The sequence below is a fragment of the Vidua chalybeata genome, chromosome 1 (assembly GCF_026979565.1).
Source record: "Vidua chalybeata isolate OUT-0048 chromosome 1, bVidCha1 merged haplotype, whole genome shotgun sequence".
NCBI classification, from domain to species: Eukaryota; Metazoa; Chordata; class Aves; order Passeriformes; family Viduidae; genus Vidua; species Vidua chalybeata.
Window position 1 is genome coordinate 56,280,802 of NC_071530.1, and position 18,376 is coordinate 56,299,177.

The 18,376-nt window shown below is 42.3% G+C and overlaps 1 protein-coding gene across 1 annotated transcript; it reads right to left on the minus strand.

Annotated features, from left to right (window-relative positions):
* Positions 1 to 12,834: 12,834 nt before the first annotated feature.
* Positions 12,835 to 13,545, minus strand: LOC128785298 (MLV-related proviral Env polyprotein-like). Its single transcript, XM_053937715.1, has one exon. The coding sequence runs from the start codon at positions 13,543 to 13,545 to the stop codon at positions 12,835 to 12,837; it is 711 nt and encodes a 236-aa protein (XP_053793690.1).
* Between the last annotated feature and the right edge of the window lie 4,831 nt (positions 13,546 to 18,376).

The following is an 18,376-nucleotide window of genomic DNA, read 5'->3' on the forward strand; positions in this document are numbered from 1 at the left end:
GCCACGCCAGTCTTACGACTAGGCAGGCCACAGCCGGCAAGACAATCAAAAAACATAGTCCAAATTAAGGGTCCAAATGGGCTGCTGGCCTCAGTATGTCCGTTCGTGATCAATTGCAAATTTACATTATGGGGGAGGGATGCCATGTCGCAGTGGGGAGCCAAATTGGAATTTCCAGTCCCCCAGCATTTTTAGGTGCGGCCACTGAAGAGCGCCCCACACAGAAAGTAACATGGCTAACAGATAAGCCCATCTGGGTGGAGCAATGGCCACTGAGTAAGCAAAAGCTGCAGGCGCTCACAAAATTGGTTAACGAGGAGTTAGCAAAAGGACACCTTGTAGAAACAAACAGGCCCTGGAACTCTCCTGTGTTTGTAATTAAAAAACCAGGGAGAGACAGGTGGTGGCTCCTCCACGATTTGGGAAAAATGAGTGAGGTAGTGCAAGATATGGGCTCTCTCTAATCGGGTATGCCATCTCCATCGATGCTACCCCAGAATTACAATTTGGCTGTAATTGACATTAAAGATTGTTTCTTCCAAATCCCACTCCATTCGGATGATGCTCCCTGTTTCGCATTCTCTGTGCCTTCCATCAACAGAGAGGCCCCAATGAAGCGCTACCACTGGACGGTACTACCACAGGGTTTCAAATGTTCCCCTACTATATGCCAGTGGTATGTCACCAGGGTTCTATCCCCAGTGCGTGCCAAGTGGACATCCTGTATTTTCTATCATTACATGAATGATGTGCTGATTTGTGCCCCTGACAGCGAGATCCTGCAAGTAGCGCTGGAGGACACTGTTAGGGCCTTGTCAGTGTCCGGATTTGAGTTACAGAAAGAAAAGGTACAGTTGCTGTCACCCTGGAAGTATCTGGGCCTGGAAATTAACTACCAGACGATCAGGCCCCAACAGATACAGATAAATGATAATCCCAAGACGCTGAATGATCTCCAGTGCCTGTGCGGGTCATTAAATTGGATCAGGCCATGGCTGGGACTCACTACAGGGGAACTATGCCCCCTTTTTGATTTGTTAGCAGAAAGGGAGGGGGATGAGGGTTTAGGTTCCCCGAGAGTCCTGACCCAAGAGGCCAGAGCAGCGCTCAAGAAGGTCCAGAAAGCCATCACAAGCAGGCAGGCCCATCGTTGCCAACCAGGGCTGCCTTTCAGATTCATCATCTTGGGGGAGTTACCCCATTTGTATGGTGTGATATTTCAGTGGGACAAGGGTCAGCGGGACCCCCTCTTAATAATAGAGTGGGTGTTCCTTGGCCACAGGCAGTCCAAGAGTATCACCAGGCCACAGGAGCTGATGGCGCAGCTCATAATACGGGCCAGGACTCGTCTGCAAGTACTAGCTGGCTGTGACTTTACATGTATCCATCTCCCCATCAAAACATCCATGGGGACGATGACCAAGGAGGCTTTTGAACACCTGCTAAGGCAGAATGAGAATTTACAATTCGCTCTAGACAGCATCTCAGGCCAAATTAAGATCAGACATCCTGGCTGTTATTTGTTCCATACCTAATTCAAATTGTTGCCTAAAGAATTACAGAGTAAAAAACCCCTCCGAGCACTAACAGTATTCACGGATGGGTCAGGGAAGTCCCACAAGTTGGTGGTGACTTGGAGGGACCCAGAGACTCAGGTGTGGGAATCAGATATCAAGGTAGTAGAAGGTTCCCCACAAGTGGCTGAGTTGGATGCTGTAGTGAGAGCTTTTGAGAAGGTTGAACAACCATTTAATTTGGTAACAGATTCGGCATATGTGGCAGGAGCAGTGTCGAGAGCTGAACATGCAGTCGTAAAAGAGGTGCCTAATCAGGTCATCTTCGGGTTGCTCTCAAAATTAGTACACCTGGTTTCTAACCGTGAGCATCCCTTTTATGTGGTACATGTGAGATCACAGATGGATCTCCCAGGCTTTATTGCCAAGGGAAACCGCAGAGCCGACACCTTGGCAGCCCCTGTACAGCTAGGAGGCCAGCCGAGTATAGTCGAGCAGGCCAGACTGAGCCATCAGCAGTTCCATCAGAATGCCCCAGGGCTGGTACGCCAGTTTAATCTGCAGCATGACCAAGCCAGGGAAATTGTGGCCTCATGCCCCAGCTATCAGGAGGCAGCTTTACCAATGCTGGGAGCAGGTGTAAATCCCAGAGGTCTCCGCAGTTGTGAGGTGTGGCAAATGGATGTCACCTAGGTCCCTGAGTTCAGTAAGCTCAAGAATGTCCAGTTCTCAGGGGCAGTTTTTGCCTCAGCACACATAGGGGAAAGGGCTGCAGACGTCAGGAAACATCTTGTCCAGGCCTTTGCCACCTTAGGGGTCCCAGCCACGATTAAAACAGACAATGGTCCAGCCTGTACTTCCAAGGTGTTCCGCAACTTCCTACAAGATTGGGGGGTTCAACATAAGACCAGGATTCCCCACTCCCCCACCGGCCAGGCCATAATAGAGAGAACCCACCAGATGCAAAGCAAGTCCTCCAAAAGCAGCGAAAGGATGTGCGAGTGCTGTCACCGCACGAGAGACTCTGCAAGGCATTGTTTACCATCAGTTTCCTGAATTGTTCTTTTGACAGACCAGAACTGCCAGCCCTGAGACATTTCAAACAACATCAGGATCTCCAGCCAGAGGAGCGGCCTCCAGTGTTAGTGAGGGATCCGGACTCTAAAGAAATCCAGGGTCCATTTCCACTTTTGACTTGGGGACAGGGATACGCCTGCGTGTCCATGCCTTCAGGAGTCAGGTGGATCCCCAGGAGGCATGTTAAACCCTACACAGCAGAGCAGTCAGTGAGTCAGAGTGATACGGTGCCAGTGGATGCAACCTGTGATCCCACCAACCTAGGGGTTGCATCCAATCACAGATGCCGCAAGGAAGGAAAAGATTCTACTTCTCCCTAACCAATACTTCCCTTACAGCTACCTCAGCCCAGTTATACCCCCAGTTCCTGTGTTTATAATAAAGTTGTTTCCCTGATTTCCCTATCCCCGAACACCCTGAGAAGAACCAGCCCCAGCACCATCTCCAGGTCCTCTCCACCTGCATAGCAGTCACTGCAGTTGCAGCAGCAGAAGAAGCTGGGAGAAGAGGCCACTGCGTGAGAGACTGAATCAACACCACTGCTTTGTTTTTATATTTTCAACTTGAGACCATTTCATCCCATCCTGTCACTTGTTACTTGTGAGAAGAGTCTGACCCTCATAGGGTTACAGCCTCCTTTCAGGCAGCTGTAGGAAGTGATAAGGTCCCACCAAAGGCTCCATTTCTCCAGTCTAAATAACCCCAGTCCCATTAGCTGCTCTTCCTAAGAGTTGTGCTCTGGTCCCTTCACCCAGTTTTGTTGCCTTTCTCTGGGTATGCTTGAGCACCTCAGTGTCTTGTAGTGAGGGATCTAAAAGTGAACACAGTACTCAAGGTACATCCTCAGCAGTTGCAAATGCAGAGGGATGATCACTTCCCATGTCCTTCTGGTTGCACTATTCCTGATAAAGGCCAGGATGCCATTGGCCTTCTTGGCCACGTGGGCGCACTGCCGGCTCAAGTTCAGACATCTTTCAACAGGCACCCTCATGTGCTTTTTCTGCCAGGCATCTTTCCAGCTACTGATCCCCAAGCCTGTAGCACTGCATGAGGTTGTTGTGACTCAGGTGCAGGTACCTGTCACTTCACCTTGTTGAATCTCCTACAACTGGCCTCAGTAGATGGATCCAGCCTGCCCAGGCTTGTAGAGACTTCTCACTCTCAAGCAGATCAACACTCCCACCTAACTTGGTGTTGTTTATTGACAATTGTCCATTTTTCCATGAACTTTGGGTATTTGTATCACTAAGTGTATTTCCTTCAGGGAAATGGCTGGCAAAGTCTGTACTTCTTCAGTTTCCCAAGACTGGGCTTTTTTGGGGGGGGGGGTTCACTTCTTTATCAGTGTTGAATTACTGTTTTCCCTTTTTCTTTGTTTAGCACCCATCAAGATTAAAGAGATGTCTAGTCTCAAGGACAGATGTGCCTTCTGCCTGTGATTTCTGTCCAGAACAACTTAATGTGGGGATATTGTATTGGGTTTGCATGGCCTGGGTTTTGGTAGTGGGGGGCTTTCTGTGGCTTCCTTCATGTCCAGCAGAGCCAGTCCCTGGAGGCACCAAAGATGGATGGGCTGATGGTCAAAGCTGGGTGTCCTGGCTTGTAAGATAAGCATATATTCTATTTGCCATCTGTCAGAGGTGGAGCAGGTATCTACGGTTGGGCAGTTTTCTTATCTCTTCCAAGAACAATGTCTCCCTCTGGGGAGATATCTTCTGTTAATGGGCCATTGAATGGCTCACTGCATGACTGAAAAAGTTACATCATCCTATTGTGAGATGCTCCACCCAGAGGGAAGAGCCAAGCATCCCTACCTGCATAAAATCAGCATTTTTTGGGACATCAGCTCAGCCTCTTCACTGGATTCCCAGAGGAAGACCACGCCCATCTACCCTATCAGCAGACCTTCAGAGAAAACTACACCCTTCTACAGGATCAGTGCTTCAGCAGCATTTCATCTGCCACTCCAGGAGGAGCAGCCACCATTTAACTGGACTATCACCAACACCCTGACTCCTCAGGGTGTCAGGTTTCTGACTCTATCAGTAGTTTTGTTTGTACTAATTAGTTTTTTTTTTCCTAGTAAAGAATTTTTATTCCCATTCTCGAATCTTTGCTTGAGAGCCTTTTTATTTTGAAATTATGGTAATTCAAAGGGAAGGGTTTACTTTTTCCATTTCATGGGAGGCCTTTGCTTTCCTTCACAGACTCCTGTCTTTTCAAACCAAGACACTGGGCCAATTAGAAATGGTGGTAATGGTTCTGTGATAACATATTTAAGAAGAAAGACAATTGTTGCGCAGTTGTAGTTGTGGCCAGAGAAGAGGAGGGTGAGAATATGTAAGAGGAACAACTATGCAGACACCAAGGTCAGTGCATAAGGAAGGGGAGGAGGTGATCAGGCATTGGAGCTGAGATTCCTCTGCAGCCTGTGGTGAAGACCATGGTGAAGTGTCTGTACCTCTGCAAGCCATGGAGGACGACAGAGATGCAGACCTGGTGTGGAGGAGACACACACCAGAGCAAATGAATGCCTGAGAGGAGGCTGTGACCCTATGGGGGGCCCATGGAGATCCCCCACTGGAGCAGCCTGTCCTTGAAGGACTTGCACTGTGTGGAAGAGTGACGCATACTGCAGCAGTTTGGGGACAACTATTGCCTGTGAGATGGACTCACATTGCAGAAGTTCTTGGAGAACTGTCTCCTATGGATGGAACTCCACAGTGGAGCAGGGGAACTACTCCTCTCCCTGAGCAGCAGCTGAAACCACAGGGGATGAAGTGACCATAACCCCCATTCCTTGTCTCCTTGCACTTCTGCGAGAAGAGGTAAAGCTAGGGAGGAGGGAGGGGTTGAGGGATGGTGTTTTAAAGGCTTTATTTTACTTCCCATTATCCTGCTCTGATTTTGTTAATAGTAAATCTAATTCATATCTCTAATTCCAGCCTGTTATTCCCATGGCAGTATTTGGTGAGTGATGTCTCCTGGTCCTTAACTCATTAAGCCTTTGTTATATTTTCTCTCCTCTGTCCAGCTGTGGAGGGGAGTGAGAGAGTGACTTAGCTGGGTGCCTGGAATCCAGCCAGGCTCAATCCACTACCTGGAAAAAAAATGATACTGTGACCTGTGATTGTAGAATTTTATTAGGAGTACTGCTGGAGATCGGAGTTATCTTATTTTGTTAAATTGTCTGTCTTTGTTAAAGTGTTTCTGCATTTAAAGTACACACTAAAAAGTAAAAAACAGTAATAAAAGTCTAAACCATTATTTTGATCAGATTGATGGTTTAGTCTTGTGTTTGTCTAATAGAGTAGGATCTCTGTGCAGCTGAAGAGAGTCAGTGTCTTTGTGCTTGAAGGACCCAACATGGAGAAGAAAATCCAGACTCCTCTCCTCCACAGCAACACAGCAGGGCATGTCCACAACTTCATGCTTGCTGTTTATTATCAACATGACATTAATCAACTCTGAAATACAAACTTCATAACTTAAAATTGTCCTGAGCCTATGGGCAGTTACCTAAGAGTGCATGTTGATGGTAGACTATACCATTATTTCTGGCTTGGCTGCGTGCTAAACACCTGTATAGTTCTAGACTAGCAGGGCTGTTTTGTTCATCATTTCTTCATACATTGTACTCAAGTCAGGCATAATTCTGTCAGCCTGTTGCAATCTGTGGAATGATGTCTTCTGGTTCTTCGTGTGTGTTGTTCCTTGGGGTTCTTGCCCCAAAGTTTGCATGTTTCAGCTGCTGTTACTGAGGAGGACTCTGTTAGCCCTTTCTGAATATTGAGAGTTCTTCAGGGTACACGCACTTCCCTAAAAGGAGCATGCATTTTCTTTAAGAATGTTATTCTATTTTTTTAGAAATAAAAAACATAAAAGAAAAACATACTTTTCTGAAAAGTATCCTGGCAGTTGGTTGTGCTGTTAAATCTACAAGATTATTTTATGAAAGTATAAATTAATATAATTAATGGGGTGATTTTTAAAATATCTTTGTTTTCTTTCTGCATTTCTAGAGCAATGTCAGTGAAGCCATCAATAAATTTGTTGTTTGTAACAGAAAATGTTATTCAGCCCCTTTTGCCATATGTTGCTAAGCAGCCATCATTAAAAAAATCCTGTAGTCATTAATAGTCTTGAAAGGACTTTTTATGTGAAATGTCTGGCATTAGAATACACATTACAGTCACCCTTAAGTCCCAGGCACCAATATCAATCACGTGGTATTCTGTCATTACTTGACAATGGCATAATTTTGTATGTTGACTTGTCACTCCTACCAGAGTAGGTGCTTGTGAAAACATATTTGAACTGCATCTACAGCATGAGGCAGGGTTGAAATGATGACTGATCAGATGAAGGAGGGAAGAACCTTTGTCTGTGCTGTAATTAAAAACAACATTTTTTGGTACTGTATATAAAGAAAGCTAAGTCTTGAGGAGCCTCTAAATACTCAGTGGTTTTGATTGACAGTGTTTTTACCCCAGTCCTGGGAACATGCAAAGAAAATCAAACTAATAAAATATGTTACTCAGAAATGTTTTACATAAATCTGAAACTAAACATTCAAGACTCTTTATGGAAACACTAACACTGATGAGTGTCAGTGCTACAAACACATAAATGTGACCATAGTTTTGCTCACCTGCAAGACCCAGTGTTTGCTCATTAGGAATCCCATTTTAGTGCTCCTTGCAGAAGTAGGAGCATTGCCCTTCTCTTCTGATCCCTCCATACTGGTGCTGTGCATTCATGTATGCCAGCTCTAGTGTCTATGCCCCCCTTTCTTCTAAATTTTGACTCTTTTGGCAAAAGCTAAAGCCACAGAAAATAGTTTTTCAGTACTTTTTATACTTCTTTTTCCTGATCTAGCTTGTAATAGTTTTAATTCCAGAAGTTTAACCTGATTCTGTTAATTCAAAGCACCTCATTCAGTGAGGTGAGCTCTGTTGATATGTAATGCAAAATTATCATTATGTCAGAGTAAGGATATTTGTACAATGTTGTACCATCTACAGGCTGTAGAGATAGCCGGCACCTTACACACAAAGATGACAAGTAACTTTGTTTTATTGACTTTTGCTCTTCAGCCCTCTGAGCTACCAAAATTAACTCCTTCGTTTAGTTGTGGCAGAAGAACAAGGAATTAGTGCTCACTCAAATGGAATTTTAGTGACTTCATCTAAGCAGCAGCACAACCTAAGGCCCAGCAGAGTTAGGCTCTACTAAGGAATTTAAAACAAATACTAAACTGTTCTTTATCTGTATGAATAAAATAAGAGTAGAACTGCTGTAAGAAAATAAAGTAGGAAGTGGGAAATTTACACTACCAGAAAGTTAACAAAATTAATTTAATTTGCTCCATTTGAACTTAATATACTTGATTTACAAGAGATTGAATATTTTCTGTACCAAAATAATAAGAGAACTAAAATTCTGACTCTGTTTTCAGAAATCTGAAATTCTAAATTCAGTGAAAGATTTATAATTAGGCTCCTGTGTTAGGGCAGAATTTTTTGATTGGGTGATTTATATTTATGTTTTTTAGAATGACTTTTAAAAGAATGAATAATGAAAGGCACAGAAGTAAATGGCAGAAACAGATGGAATTCAGTATGCATTTGCCACTCAATATGTCAGTTGTGGTCTAGATGAGTCTATGTGATGGCTTTCTTCATTACATAATATATATTGTAGAAAAATGGGGAATGAAAGTTTTAGTCCAGTTAGACTTTGTGACATTATGGTGCTATGTTTTTTTTTTAACCTGAAGGAAATGGGGGTCAAAATTAGAAAAGGAGGTGGTATAGAGAACTGGCTGATGGAGGCAACAACAGGTTGTGGGAAAGGGTGAGTTACAAGGGATATCTACAGAAATTCCTCATGACCTTGTGGCTGATAAGATTTAGCAAAAAAGGATGACAGAATAGGAAAAACAAAAAAAAATACAAATATTCAGAAAGCTCCATCAGTGAAGAGGACCACAGGATAAAATAGAAAAAAAACCTTAATGACTGAGAGATGGAGTAACTACACAGGGAAGAAATTTAGCATTGGAAGTGTAAGGTTGGACATCTTTATATTTAGTAACAAGAAAATATTTCTTAATTTTATAATGTGGCAGTGAAAGAAAAATATAGTCTCAAGCCTATTGTTCATTAATACAGTATTAGTAATGTGTAAGTGCAATTGCCATCCTAGGAAGCATCAGGCAAGTTATTTTAAAGGCAAGAATTTGAAGAAGCCATTGCTAAAGTCCCCATGTAGATTACTGCACCATTCATATTCAAGAAATTTTGAACAAACACAGAGAAGAACAAGTAGGTTGATTGGGGACTAACAGATCCAAGCTCTACGATAAAAGCTTAGAGTGAATGTGATAAGTACATCAGAGAAGTAAACGCAAGTCAGGGACAGGAGCCATTTGAGTTGATGAATGATGTTACTGGCCAAGAATAATATCTGACTAGAAAAATGATGGTGTTAACCATCTCAGCACGTAGGTTCAGGAAATGATTTCTCAGAAGGTAATGGAGGGCCAGACATAGTAGTTGTCAGATGGACTTGACATGTTTGAAAGAGACAATCTCATATCTGATAAGGTATTTGAGAAATAATATGGTTGCTTATGCCAGTGCATGACTGATTTCAGTTCAGTGCTTTTTTTCTATTCTATGTTTGCCCTGATGTATTTGATTTAGAAAGCAGTTAAGAACTGGAAGAGCATTGTCATATACACTGATGCTACTTCACTGCTGTAAAAATATTTTTTCAACCTAATGATTTGTAATTTCCCAGTGGAAGAATGAAATAGAGAGATAGGTTTTGTGTACTCTAATCTCACCTTACTGGGAATACAATAGTAATTACTAATGAAAAATAAAATATATTCTAGTCTTCATTATGGTCACAAAATTTTCAGTCATTGGAGAGAAACGAATCATTACATCTGCTGGAATCTGTGTGGGCAGTGATGGTTTTGAAATAATGTCTATCTTATCAATTTATGTGTCATATAGGCTTTTACCCTCTGAAGTGGATCCAGCTTGTGTTCCCACCTTCTGGAAGAAGTGCCATTTCTGTTTAACATTAATGTTTCTGTACAAGAGCATTATATTATATGATCCTAACTCTTTGCTATGGTTGCTATTATCTTGAACTTTAAAACGTCTGAAGACAATGAAATAGGGCTATTCCAATAATCTCTGAAGCATCAAAGTTAGAAATTATTGACTAATTTCAGAGAACTTCAACAGAAAAACATGTCATCAATCTGTTTAAATGCAATTTGAATTGGTGCTGTGTCGCTGTCGAGTAGGACAGGAACAGAGAACTCCAGATCAGAAGGCAAAGAAAATGAGCTCTGATTTATTTCAAATATACCGCTCTATATATAGAGAACATCGAGAAGACTAATTTCATTGGTCTTATACTAAAAACATGTCACACCATTGGTGTGCAGTGAATGACGCACAGTGGCAGAGCATATCTATAAACAATGTGAATAACAAGATAGATTAGAGAATTATTTACATTCTTTCCTAACTGTTTCCAGGCTCTTGCCTGGTTAGAAAACCTTTCTCTTTCTCTCTGACTGAGCTGAGAATTTCCACAGTGCTGTGTAGGCAAAATTTCTGTTCCCATTAATTTTTAAAAAATTAATGATTTGTTTATAGTTTGCTTCCTTAATAAAAATTTTGTTACAATAAGTAATTTCGTTCTGTGAAAGCGGAAAGGAAATTTTCTCTCCAGTACTCCCCCCCCACCATTGGTATAATTTGACAAAAATCTGCGGTAGATGAAGAAGAATGAGCTTAGTTTGGTGATGAAAAAGGTCACTGAACAACAGTGGATTGAGCAAGTGGAAAAGGCAGAAGAACATAGCAGAAGTCAACCATCAACTTTTGTGGTGGGGAAGAAAGATTAAAGAATTGGTGGGAAGGGAGATGGACAAAAAGAAAGGACAGATAATTTTAAACCTCTTATTTCTGGGGAAACCACTGAAATCTGTGGACATTATACTGGAACAAGAAGGGAAGACTTGCAAAAAATGGTAGTGAAAAGGGTACCTCACATTATAAATAGTGTGGAATTCTATTACACTGGAGAAATAGAGTTACTTAGTGTAGAAGGAGAAAACATCCAGTGTTTGCTGGAAGAAGTTGGTCCACTCTGGGATTTCCCTGAGGGACACTCAGTATATCCAAGAACTGAGACAGAGACTATGTATGTCAGGGGAATAAGTAAGAACTAGTAACTGGTGGGACAGGCACTGTAAAATTAAAGAAATATCCTATCAACAATAAACTTTGTAGAGCATTGTTATCCAGGATATAGTAATTCTAGATTGATACACCTCAGTGACAGTCAGTGTCTGCACATACTGCACATACAGCATGACAGAGACTTTCACTCATTGTTTACCATGAGTAAATTGTTTTCCAAGTTGTTTCTTTAATTGCCAGTTACCATGAGAAAGAAGAGTTGGATTTAACTTTGCATATTATTTCGTTAAATTATATCTGACATATCTTCTCTAAAACTTCAATTGCATGGACACTTCTCTTTCCTTTAGTCTAAGGATAAAGTGTGAGAGAAAATCATAACCTCCATGATCACCCCTCAGCCTAAAATATGCAAGTTGAACTTTATGTGATCTACTCAGTGCATTGATTTGATTTTGTCTGTGGACCCATTCACACTTGACTTACCAGAAGCAGATTCTTTTGCTATTAAACTTTCTCCAAGGAATATTTTGACCTTACTTTCTGCAGTGCCTTTATATGTACTCTCTTTGCAAAGCTGACGCAGCATCCAGTCTCTAGGAGAAAGCTCTTCCAGGCTAGCTTGCCTTCTCCCTCAGAACTGCGCCACCGAGTGGTCGCTCCCTGCCCGATCACCGACCGGCACGGGTAGTGGTGCAGGCAGGGGCAGATCCCAACTGCACATGAATAGTTAGTGGCGTCAAGGATTGGGACAAAGGAGCTAGAGGGGTCCTTTGTATGAGTCTCCAAGAGGCTTTATTCTCCAAAGGGAAGTAGTGACAAAGAATGCCTTAAGTACTTCTGGAACAACTTATAAAGGGAGGAGATCTTAAGGGAGGATACAATACAGTAACCAATCAAGAGAAGTTGAGGGAGGAGTGCAGGGTGGGGATACATAATCTTATAACCAATAAGGGGTATGAGGGGAGGAGAGCACTCTCCCAGAACCAATGGGAACTCAGGAATCACATAAATGACACAGAGGGTTCTGGAAGGAGTAGTTGGGATTACACTAACTGACAGGGGAGAGGGGCAGGGTTACAATGACAGACATGGAAGGATTGGGAATAAGGGGTAGGTACTTGAACTGACAGACAGAGAAACGGGAGGAAACAACGATGGACTAAACCAACTGTGAGGTGGTAGGTAGGAACAAATCATTTAAGCAAATTGAATAAAACACAACAACAACAACCAAAAGAAATATTACAACAAAATGCACCACCACACAAAATGACTTTTATTCTCCAAAGAACATGTGCTGTTGCCAGATTTCACATTTTTTCAATTTGTTTCCTTTTCTGTTTTTAAGAAAGAAACAAAAATGGGACTTTTTCAGCCCTTATAGAAGGACCTGATTATCTGGGGAACTCAGTAGTAAAAAGGCAATCAAAATCAATTACTCATTTTGTTTTCTGAATGTATTTTGGTGAAGCGCATGGGTGTTTTTTTAGTGGTAGGTGTTATGGACAAATTCAATTGGGGAAGCCAATTATAGATAAATCAATTAACAAGAATTTATTAAGCAAGTGGTAGTAAGCAAAAGACAGCTCTGGGCGGCCAGGGAGTCGCTGCTCTACCATGGCGTGCACTCCCCCTTTGCCCTTTTCGTTTTTATAGTCCTTTTTTTTTTTTTTCTTTCTTCTTTCCGGTTGACGTATTTTCTCTCAATGCGCTCTGCGCCTGTGCAGTTGATTCCCAGGGGGTCTTTTTTTCTACCCTTGGTGGTCATAGGGATGAAGGCTCCTCATCTTCCTTGCAGATTGTCCTTGGCCTAAAAGTTAACTTGTATATAATTAGTTACACAGTCTTCTATGCTAGTTGCATTTGCACAATTCTTAAGCAGGATACTTGCTGTTCCCTCGGGCACCCCCCCCCCACTCTTTCTCCTCCCACATCTTGAAATTCCCTACTCCGTTCAAATTCTTATCTCCCTCAATGCTCGTTTTGATGAACAAAGACCTTTTTATTTATTACAATCCCTCCTTTTTATCTTTACCAATTTGTTCATTAAAATGCTTTAACTCTTGGTGGCTTAAGACCGAGGTTTCATCTACTTCTGAGTCCCTGGGCAATGCTTCGTACCTATCTCTAATTAGCATTAGATGAGCTGCCTCTTGCCTTCCTTTTACAATGTCTATGATTTTATTAAAAATACAAGGTCCGAAAGTTAAACTTAGTAACAACAATATCAAGGGATCTGCAAGGGTTGATAGTAGCATGGTAAGCGAAGGGGAGCTATTGAACCAAGTCTCATAACAGCTTTGCTGTGCCTCTCTCTCCCTCTTTCTCCGTTTGAGGCCTTCGCTTAGTTTAGTCATTGTATCTCTCAAAATTCCCGTGTGGTCTGCATATACACAGCATTCCTCCCTAAGAGCAGCATATAATCCTCCTTGTTGCAAAAATATTAAGTCTAATCCTCTATGATTTTGTAATACTACCTCTGACAGGGATCTTACAGACTTTTCAAGGGCCGAGATCAACTGTTCGATGCGGGCTAAATCTTCATCTACAGCCCTCCTCAACGAATTGAATTCTTGATTCTGCTTTACTAATGATGCCACCCCGGTGCCGACACCTATCCCACCTACAATCATTAGGGTAGCCACTGTCAAGGCTGTGAAGGGTTCCCTTTTTGATAAATAATATTTGGTGTTCAAGAGTGACTTGAGTGTTAAACACATATTCCTCAGGATGATAAATGATTTAAGGGACTATTAACACCTGTATGCAAAACTCAGAGATTTCGTTGAATAGGTCAAGAGCAATACAAGGTGTAAGCCCCCCTCTGGAGCATATCCATTTAGTGGTTTTGGCTGGAATTTACCATTTTACTGGGTTACCCTTCTGCTGTGCCTTACCGATTGTCTCACATAAATGTTTGTGGGGTTTTTTTTTGCCACGGGACCCTCCCTATGCATCATCCCTTTCCAGTTACTGCTGCTAACATTATTCCTTGGGTCTGGGGGTCCTTCCAGCTACATTGTGGAGGATTACTTCCATTAACTCGCTTGGGTTTTTCAGTGAGCCCTATTGCCTCATAGAAAGGAGGTTTAATATCAAAGCACAGCCAGCATTGTTCAGTAATGTTAGGTGGTGTTACACTGAGGACTTGGTATGCTGCCTGCATACGTTTCCAAAGGGTACTTCGCTGGGGATCCAGGGTCGGGAGTATGAGGGTCTCGTTTCTGGGCATTGTGGTGTCACTAGTCCCTATAGCTGTCTCGGTTAACTCCTCCTCAGCAATTACAGAGTTAGGGCCTATGGGTAGAGGATCATGTGGTAGGATTTCCTTTTTTATTTGATCCACAATCCGTAGCCGGTTCCCAACACCTTACTCCCCAAGTTTTTCCTATCAGCCATCCTGGGTCCAGGGGGTTGAGCACTTGTATTTTCAGGGACCTGCAATCCCCCTAATACAGAATTTCTCCTTGAGTGCCATACCACGGAGTTTTGCACCCCTCAGGGTACCATGAGACCGTTAAAAATTTATCTGGATGGGTGACAGCCCAGGCGGTTGCTATGGTTTCACAGCCCCAATACTCACATAGATATTCCCCAGGATAATTACAATATGCCCTCCCAGGATTGGAACTAGGACACCAATAGGTAGCCCAGAGTTCAGGTTTACTGCATCCCCTCATAGAGTTTACCAAGTCCTCATTAGTAACAAAAAAGATGGGGGCTACAGTGGTGGCATTATGCTTAACAACTTTCCCTTGGTCTATTTTGGTCAGAGTCCAATTAAATGGCTGGTGTGCATAGTCCCCTTGTACAGGCCTGGTACAACATATAACTAATGCACAAAGAACTTGCTAGCAAGGGTGGAGTCCAAACCGCTCCAGGATTTGATTATCATTATCTCCCCATTCCCAGTGCTTGTTTTGACATGTTATTGCCGGGCTCACCTTTACCCTTGGGAGATCAGTATCCTTGAGGCAGTTCTTGAAATAGCTTTGAATTGTCCCAGTTTGAGGGCTCTTTCCTCCACCGCTTCTTATCCCTCTGCTTCGCTCGCAGACTCAGTTGCTTCGAGCCGCGAGGCGTACCATCTTCTCGGCAGCAAGGATATTCTTCAGGAGAACCCTTACTCTGTTTTTGTTGCCTCTTTTTGAATGATTCCCAGTTTTTATCCTTCACTTGTGGTGAGTCGCAACAATTGGGGGAATTGGTTCATTGGAGTGGAAACAACAATTTTCAGGCCTAGCCCCCTTAGTAAACACCTCCCACCACTCCTGGGATTCTCTTGGTAGGGTCCCGTTCTCTTCTCCAATCCTTAGGACTGACTCTGTCAGTTCTCTTTCTAATTGATAACACCCTTTACAAATACCCCTAGGAGGAGTGCCTCTATAACTATGGACCCACCACCGTTCCTGGCAAATTTTACAAATATAGCGTACAAAAGGGTAACAATCACAATCCTTATTTGTACAATATACTCTAAAATCATTAGTTATAGGATATCCGTAGTCCAATATCTCACTATCAGCTGGTTCGTACAATTTTTACTGAGTCTATTAAGTCGGTTTAAATGTGACCTTAAGATCCCCGGGTTGGCTGGTTATTTTCCAGGGGTCTTCGGCGGCAGCAGCAGTAATCGGTCTCTTTATTCGGCTTGCATGTGTACACCCCTTCTTGGCGGTTCTGACTGCAGTTTCTGTAGTGAGTAAAACAACATAGGGGCCTTCCCAATTTGGAGTCAGTGAGGTTTCTTTCCAGGTTTTTATTAACACCTTATCACCTGGTTTTATATTATGGATTGCTAGGTCTAAAGGAGGTCATTGCACTAGTAACACAGCTCTTCTAAGCCCTTCCCGAGCCTTCATAAGTTGCATGACATATTGGTTAATTTGTCGATTACTTATTTCAGGGTGATCTATAGGAGAATCCATGTAATAAGGCATCCCATAAAGCATTTCAAATGGAGAAATTCCAATATCAGTTCTGGGCTGAGTTCGTATATTTAACAAGGCTAAAGGTAAACATTTTACCCAAGATAACTGTGTTTCATACATCAATTTAGTTAGTTGTTTCTTAATTTCCCCATTTACCCTTTCCACTTTACCCGAGCTTTGTGGATGCCAGGGAGTATGATATTGCCACTTTGTTCCTAGAACTGTAACTACTTCTTTAATTATTTTGGAGGCAAAGTGTGGCTCTCTGTCTGAGTCTATTACTTCTGCTAGCGGGGGATTATCTCTTCTAATAGTATTTTTACTACTGTTTGTGTAGTTGCTTTGGAGGTAGGGAATGCCTCTACAAAGTGAGTCAAGTGATCTATTATTACCAATAAGTGTTTATACCTTCCTACTTTAGGCAAATCAGTAAAATCTATTTGAATGTGGGAAAACGGTCTATGTGCCAATTCCCGTCCCCCCATTTCCCTTTATGTCCATTGCCTCTTGTTGACCCGTTGACAGGTTAGGCATTGTTGTGTTATTTGTTTAGCTAAGGTGTGCATCCCCATACAAGTATATTTAATTGCAAATTGGTCTATTAATGCCTGGTTACCCCAATGTGTTTTTGTGTGAATTGCTTCCAGGATTTTTCGAGCCACTGACTTTGGGAGTACCTCACAGCCATCTGGTAATTCTTTTCTATTTTCCTTTTCTATGATCCCCATTTCTCTTAGTTTTTCCTGCTCCTTTTCGGTGAACACCAACATCTGGATTGGTCCGTGTAGTATACAATACTTCTTGTTGGGATTCTTGCAAGCACAATTTATTCCACACATCCCAAATTCTTTCCAACAGTTGTGACAAGGTTCGCTCTCTAAATCAGCTCCACAATCGGGGCAGTCTTCCCTAACCCTTTTAGTAATTACAGTTTCTTTTAACGCTCTTAAGAGCCGCATTTTTTGCCTCTTGATCAGCGACATTGTTTCCCCTTATTTGGTTACATATCCTCCTCTGGTGGCCTTTTACATGAACTACAGCGATACCTTCAGGCAACCTTAAAGCTTGCAGTACTTTCCTAATTAAATTCTCATTAATTAATCCCTTTCCCTGTGAATTAATCAAGCCCCTTTCTTCCCATATCTTTCCAAATGTATGTATTACCCCATAAGCATATTTTGAGTCTGTATAAATGGTTCCAACCTTTCCTTTTAACAGCTCTAAGGCCCGTAATACTGCATATAACTCACAAGCCTGTGCCGACCACCCGGAGCTTAATGGCCCTGATTCTATTACCTTCAAGGTTTTTCCATCAATTACAGCGTAAGCTGATTTTCTTTTTCCATCTATTACTCAAGATGACCCATCCACAAATAATGTCTCACCATCTTCTAGTTCTTCTTCCTCCAAATCAGGCCTTATCTTTGTCTGTTCTTCAACAACTTTTAGGCCATCATGTGTCAAGTTTTCGCTAGGTTCTCTGTACAGAAATTGAGTAGGGTTTTGGAGGGAAGTTGTTTCTAAGCTTAATTTTGGTGAAGAAATCAGGATTCCCTCATATTTTAGGAGCCTAGCATCTGTGATCCATTTCTCTGCTTTTTGCTGTAACACTCCTCGAATGTTGTGGGGAGATAGTACATGTAATTCCCCTCCAAAGGTTATTTTTATTGTTTCCTCTACTAACAGTGCTGCTGCAACTATTGTTTGTAAACAAGTGGGCCAACCCCTAGATACTGGGTCTAGCAGTTTTGATAAATAAGCCACCGGTTTTTTACTCCCTGCCCAATCTTGAGCTAATACTCCCTATGCTGTGCCATCCTTAATGTTTACAAAAAGATAAAAGGTTTTTTTACTCCCTGCCCAATCTTGAGCTAATACTCCGTATACTGTGCCATCCTTAATGTTTACAAAAAGATAAAAGGGCCTTTTTAAATCAGGAAGACTGAGAACCGGTACATTTACTAATTCTGCCTTAAGGTCCTGTAGTTTTTCCTCATCTTCCTGAGTCCACCTAAGCAAGCCTTCTTTTGTTAGTTTCTCATATAGGAATTTTACTTTCCCGCTAAATCCCTCTATCCATTGTCTACAGTACCCAAACAATCCTAGCAGCTGTCTAACCTCCTGCTTCATCCTTGGCCCTGGCATAGCCAAGATTCCCTTAACCCTTTCTGGGTCTAATTTCTTCATTCCTTGAGTCAGTCTATGTCCGAGATTCTTCACCTCTTTTTCCACAAATTGTAGTTTGGATTTTGGCACTTTGAGTCCTTTCAGGCTTAGAAAATTGAGTAATCTTATACTCTCTTCCCTGACAACTTCCTCTTCTTTTCCAGCTATTACCAAGTCAACTACATACTGAATCAGGACAGCCCCTTCTCTCAATTGAAAATCTGTAACTGTTCCAGTGCCTGGGCGAATAAATTAGGGGAATCTGTAAATCCTTGTGGGAGTACCGTCCAACAGAGTTGTTGTTTCCTGTGGGTGTCTGGGTCTTCCCATTCAAAGGCAAAATAGTCCCTACAACTCTCTTTGAGGGGACATGCCCAAAATGCATCCTTTAAATCTATAGCACTATACCACTGATTTTTGGGGCCTAACTGACTTAATAAAGAATAAGGGTTAG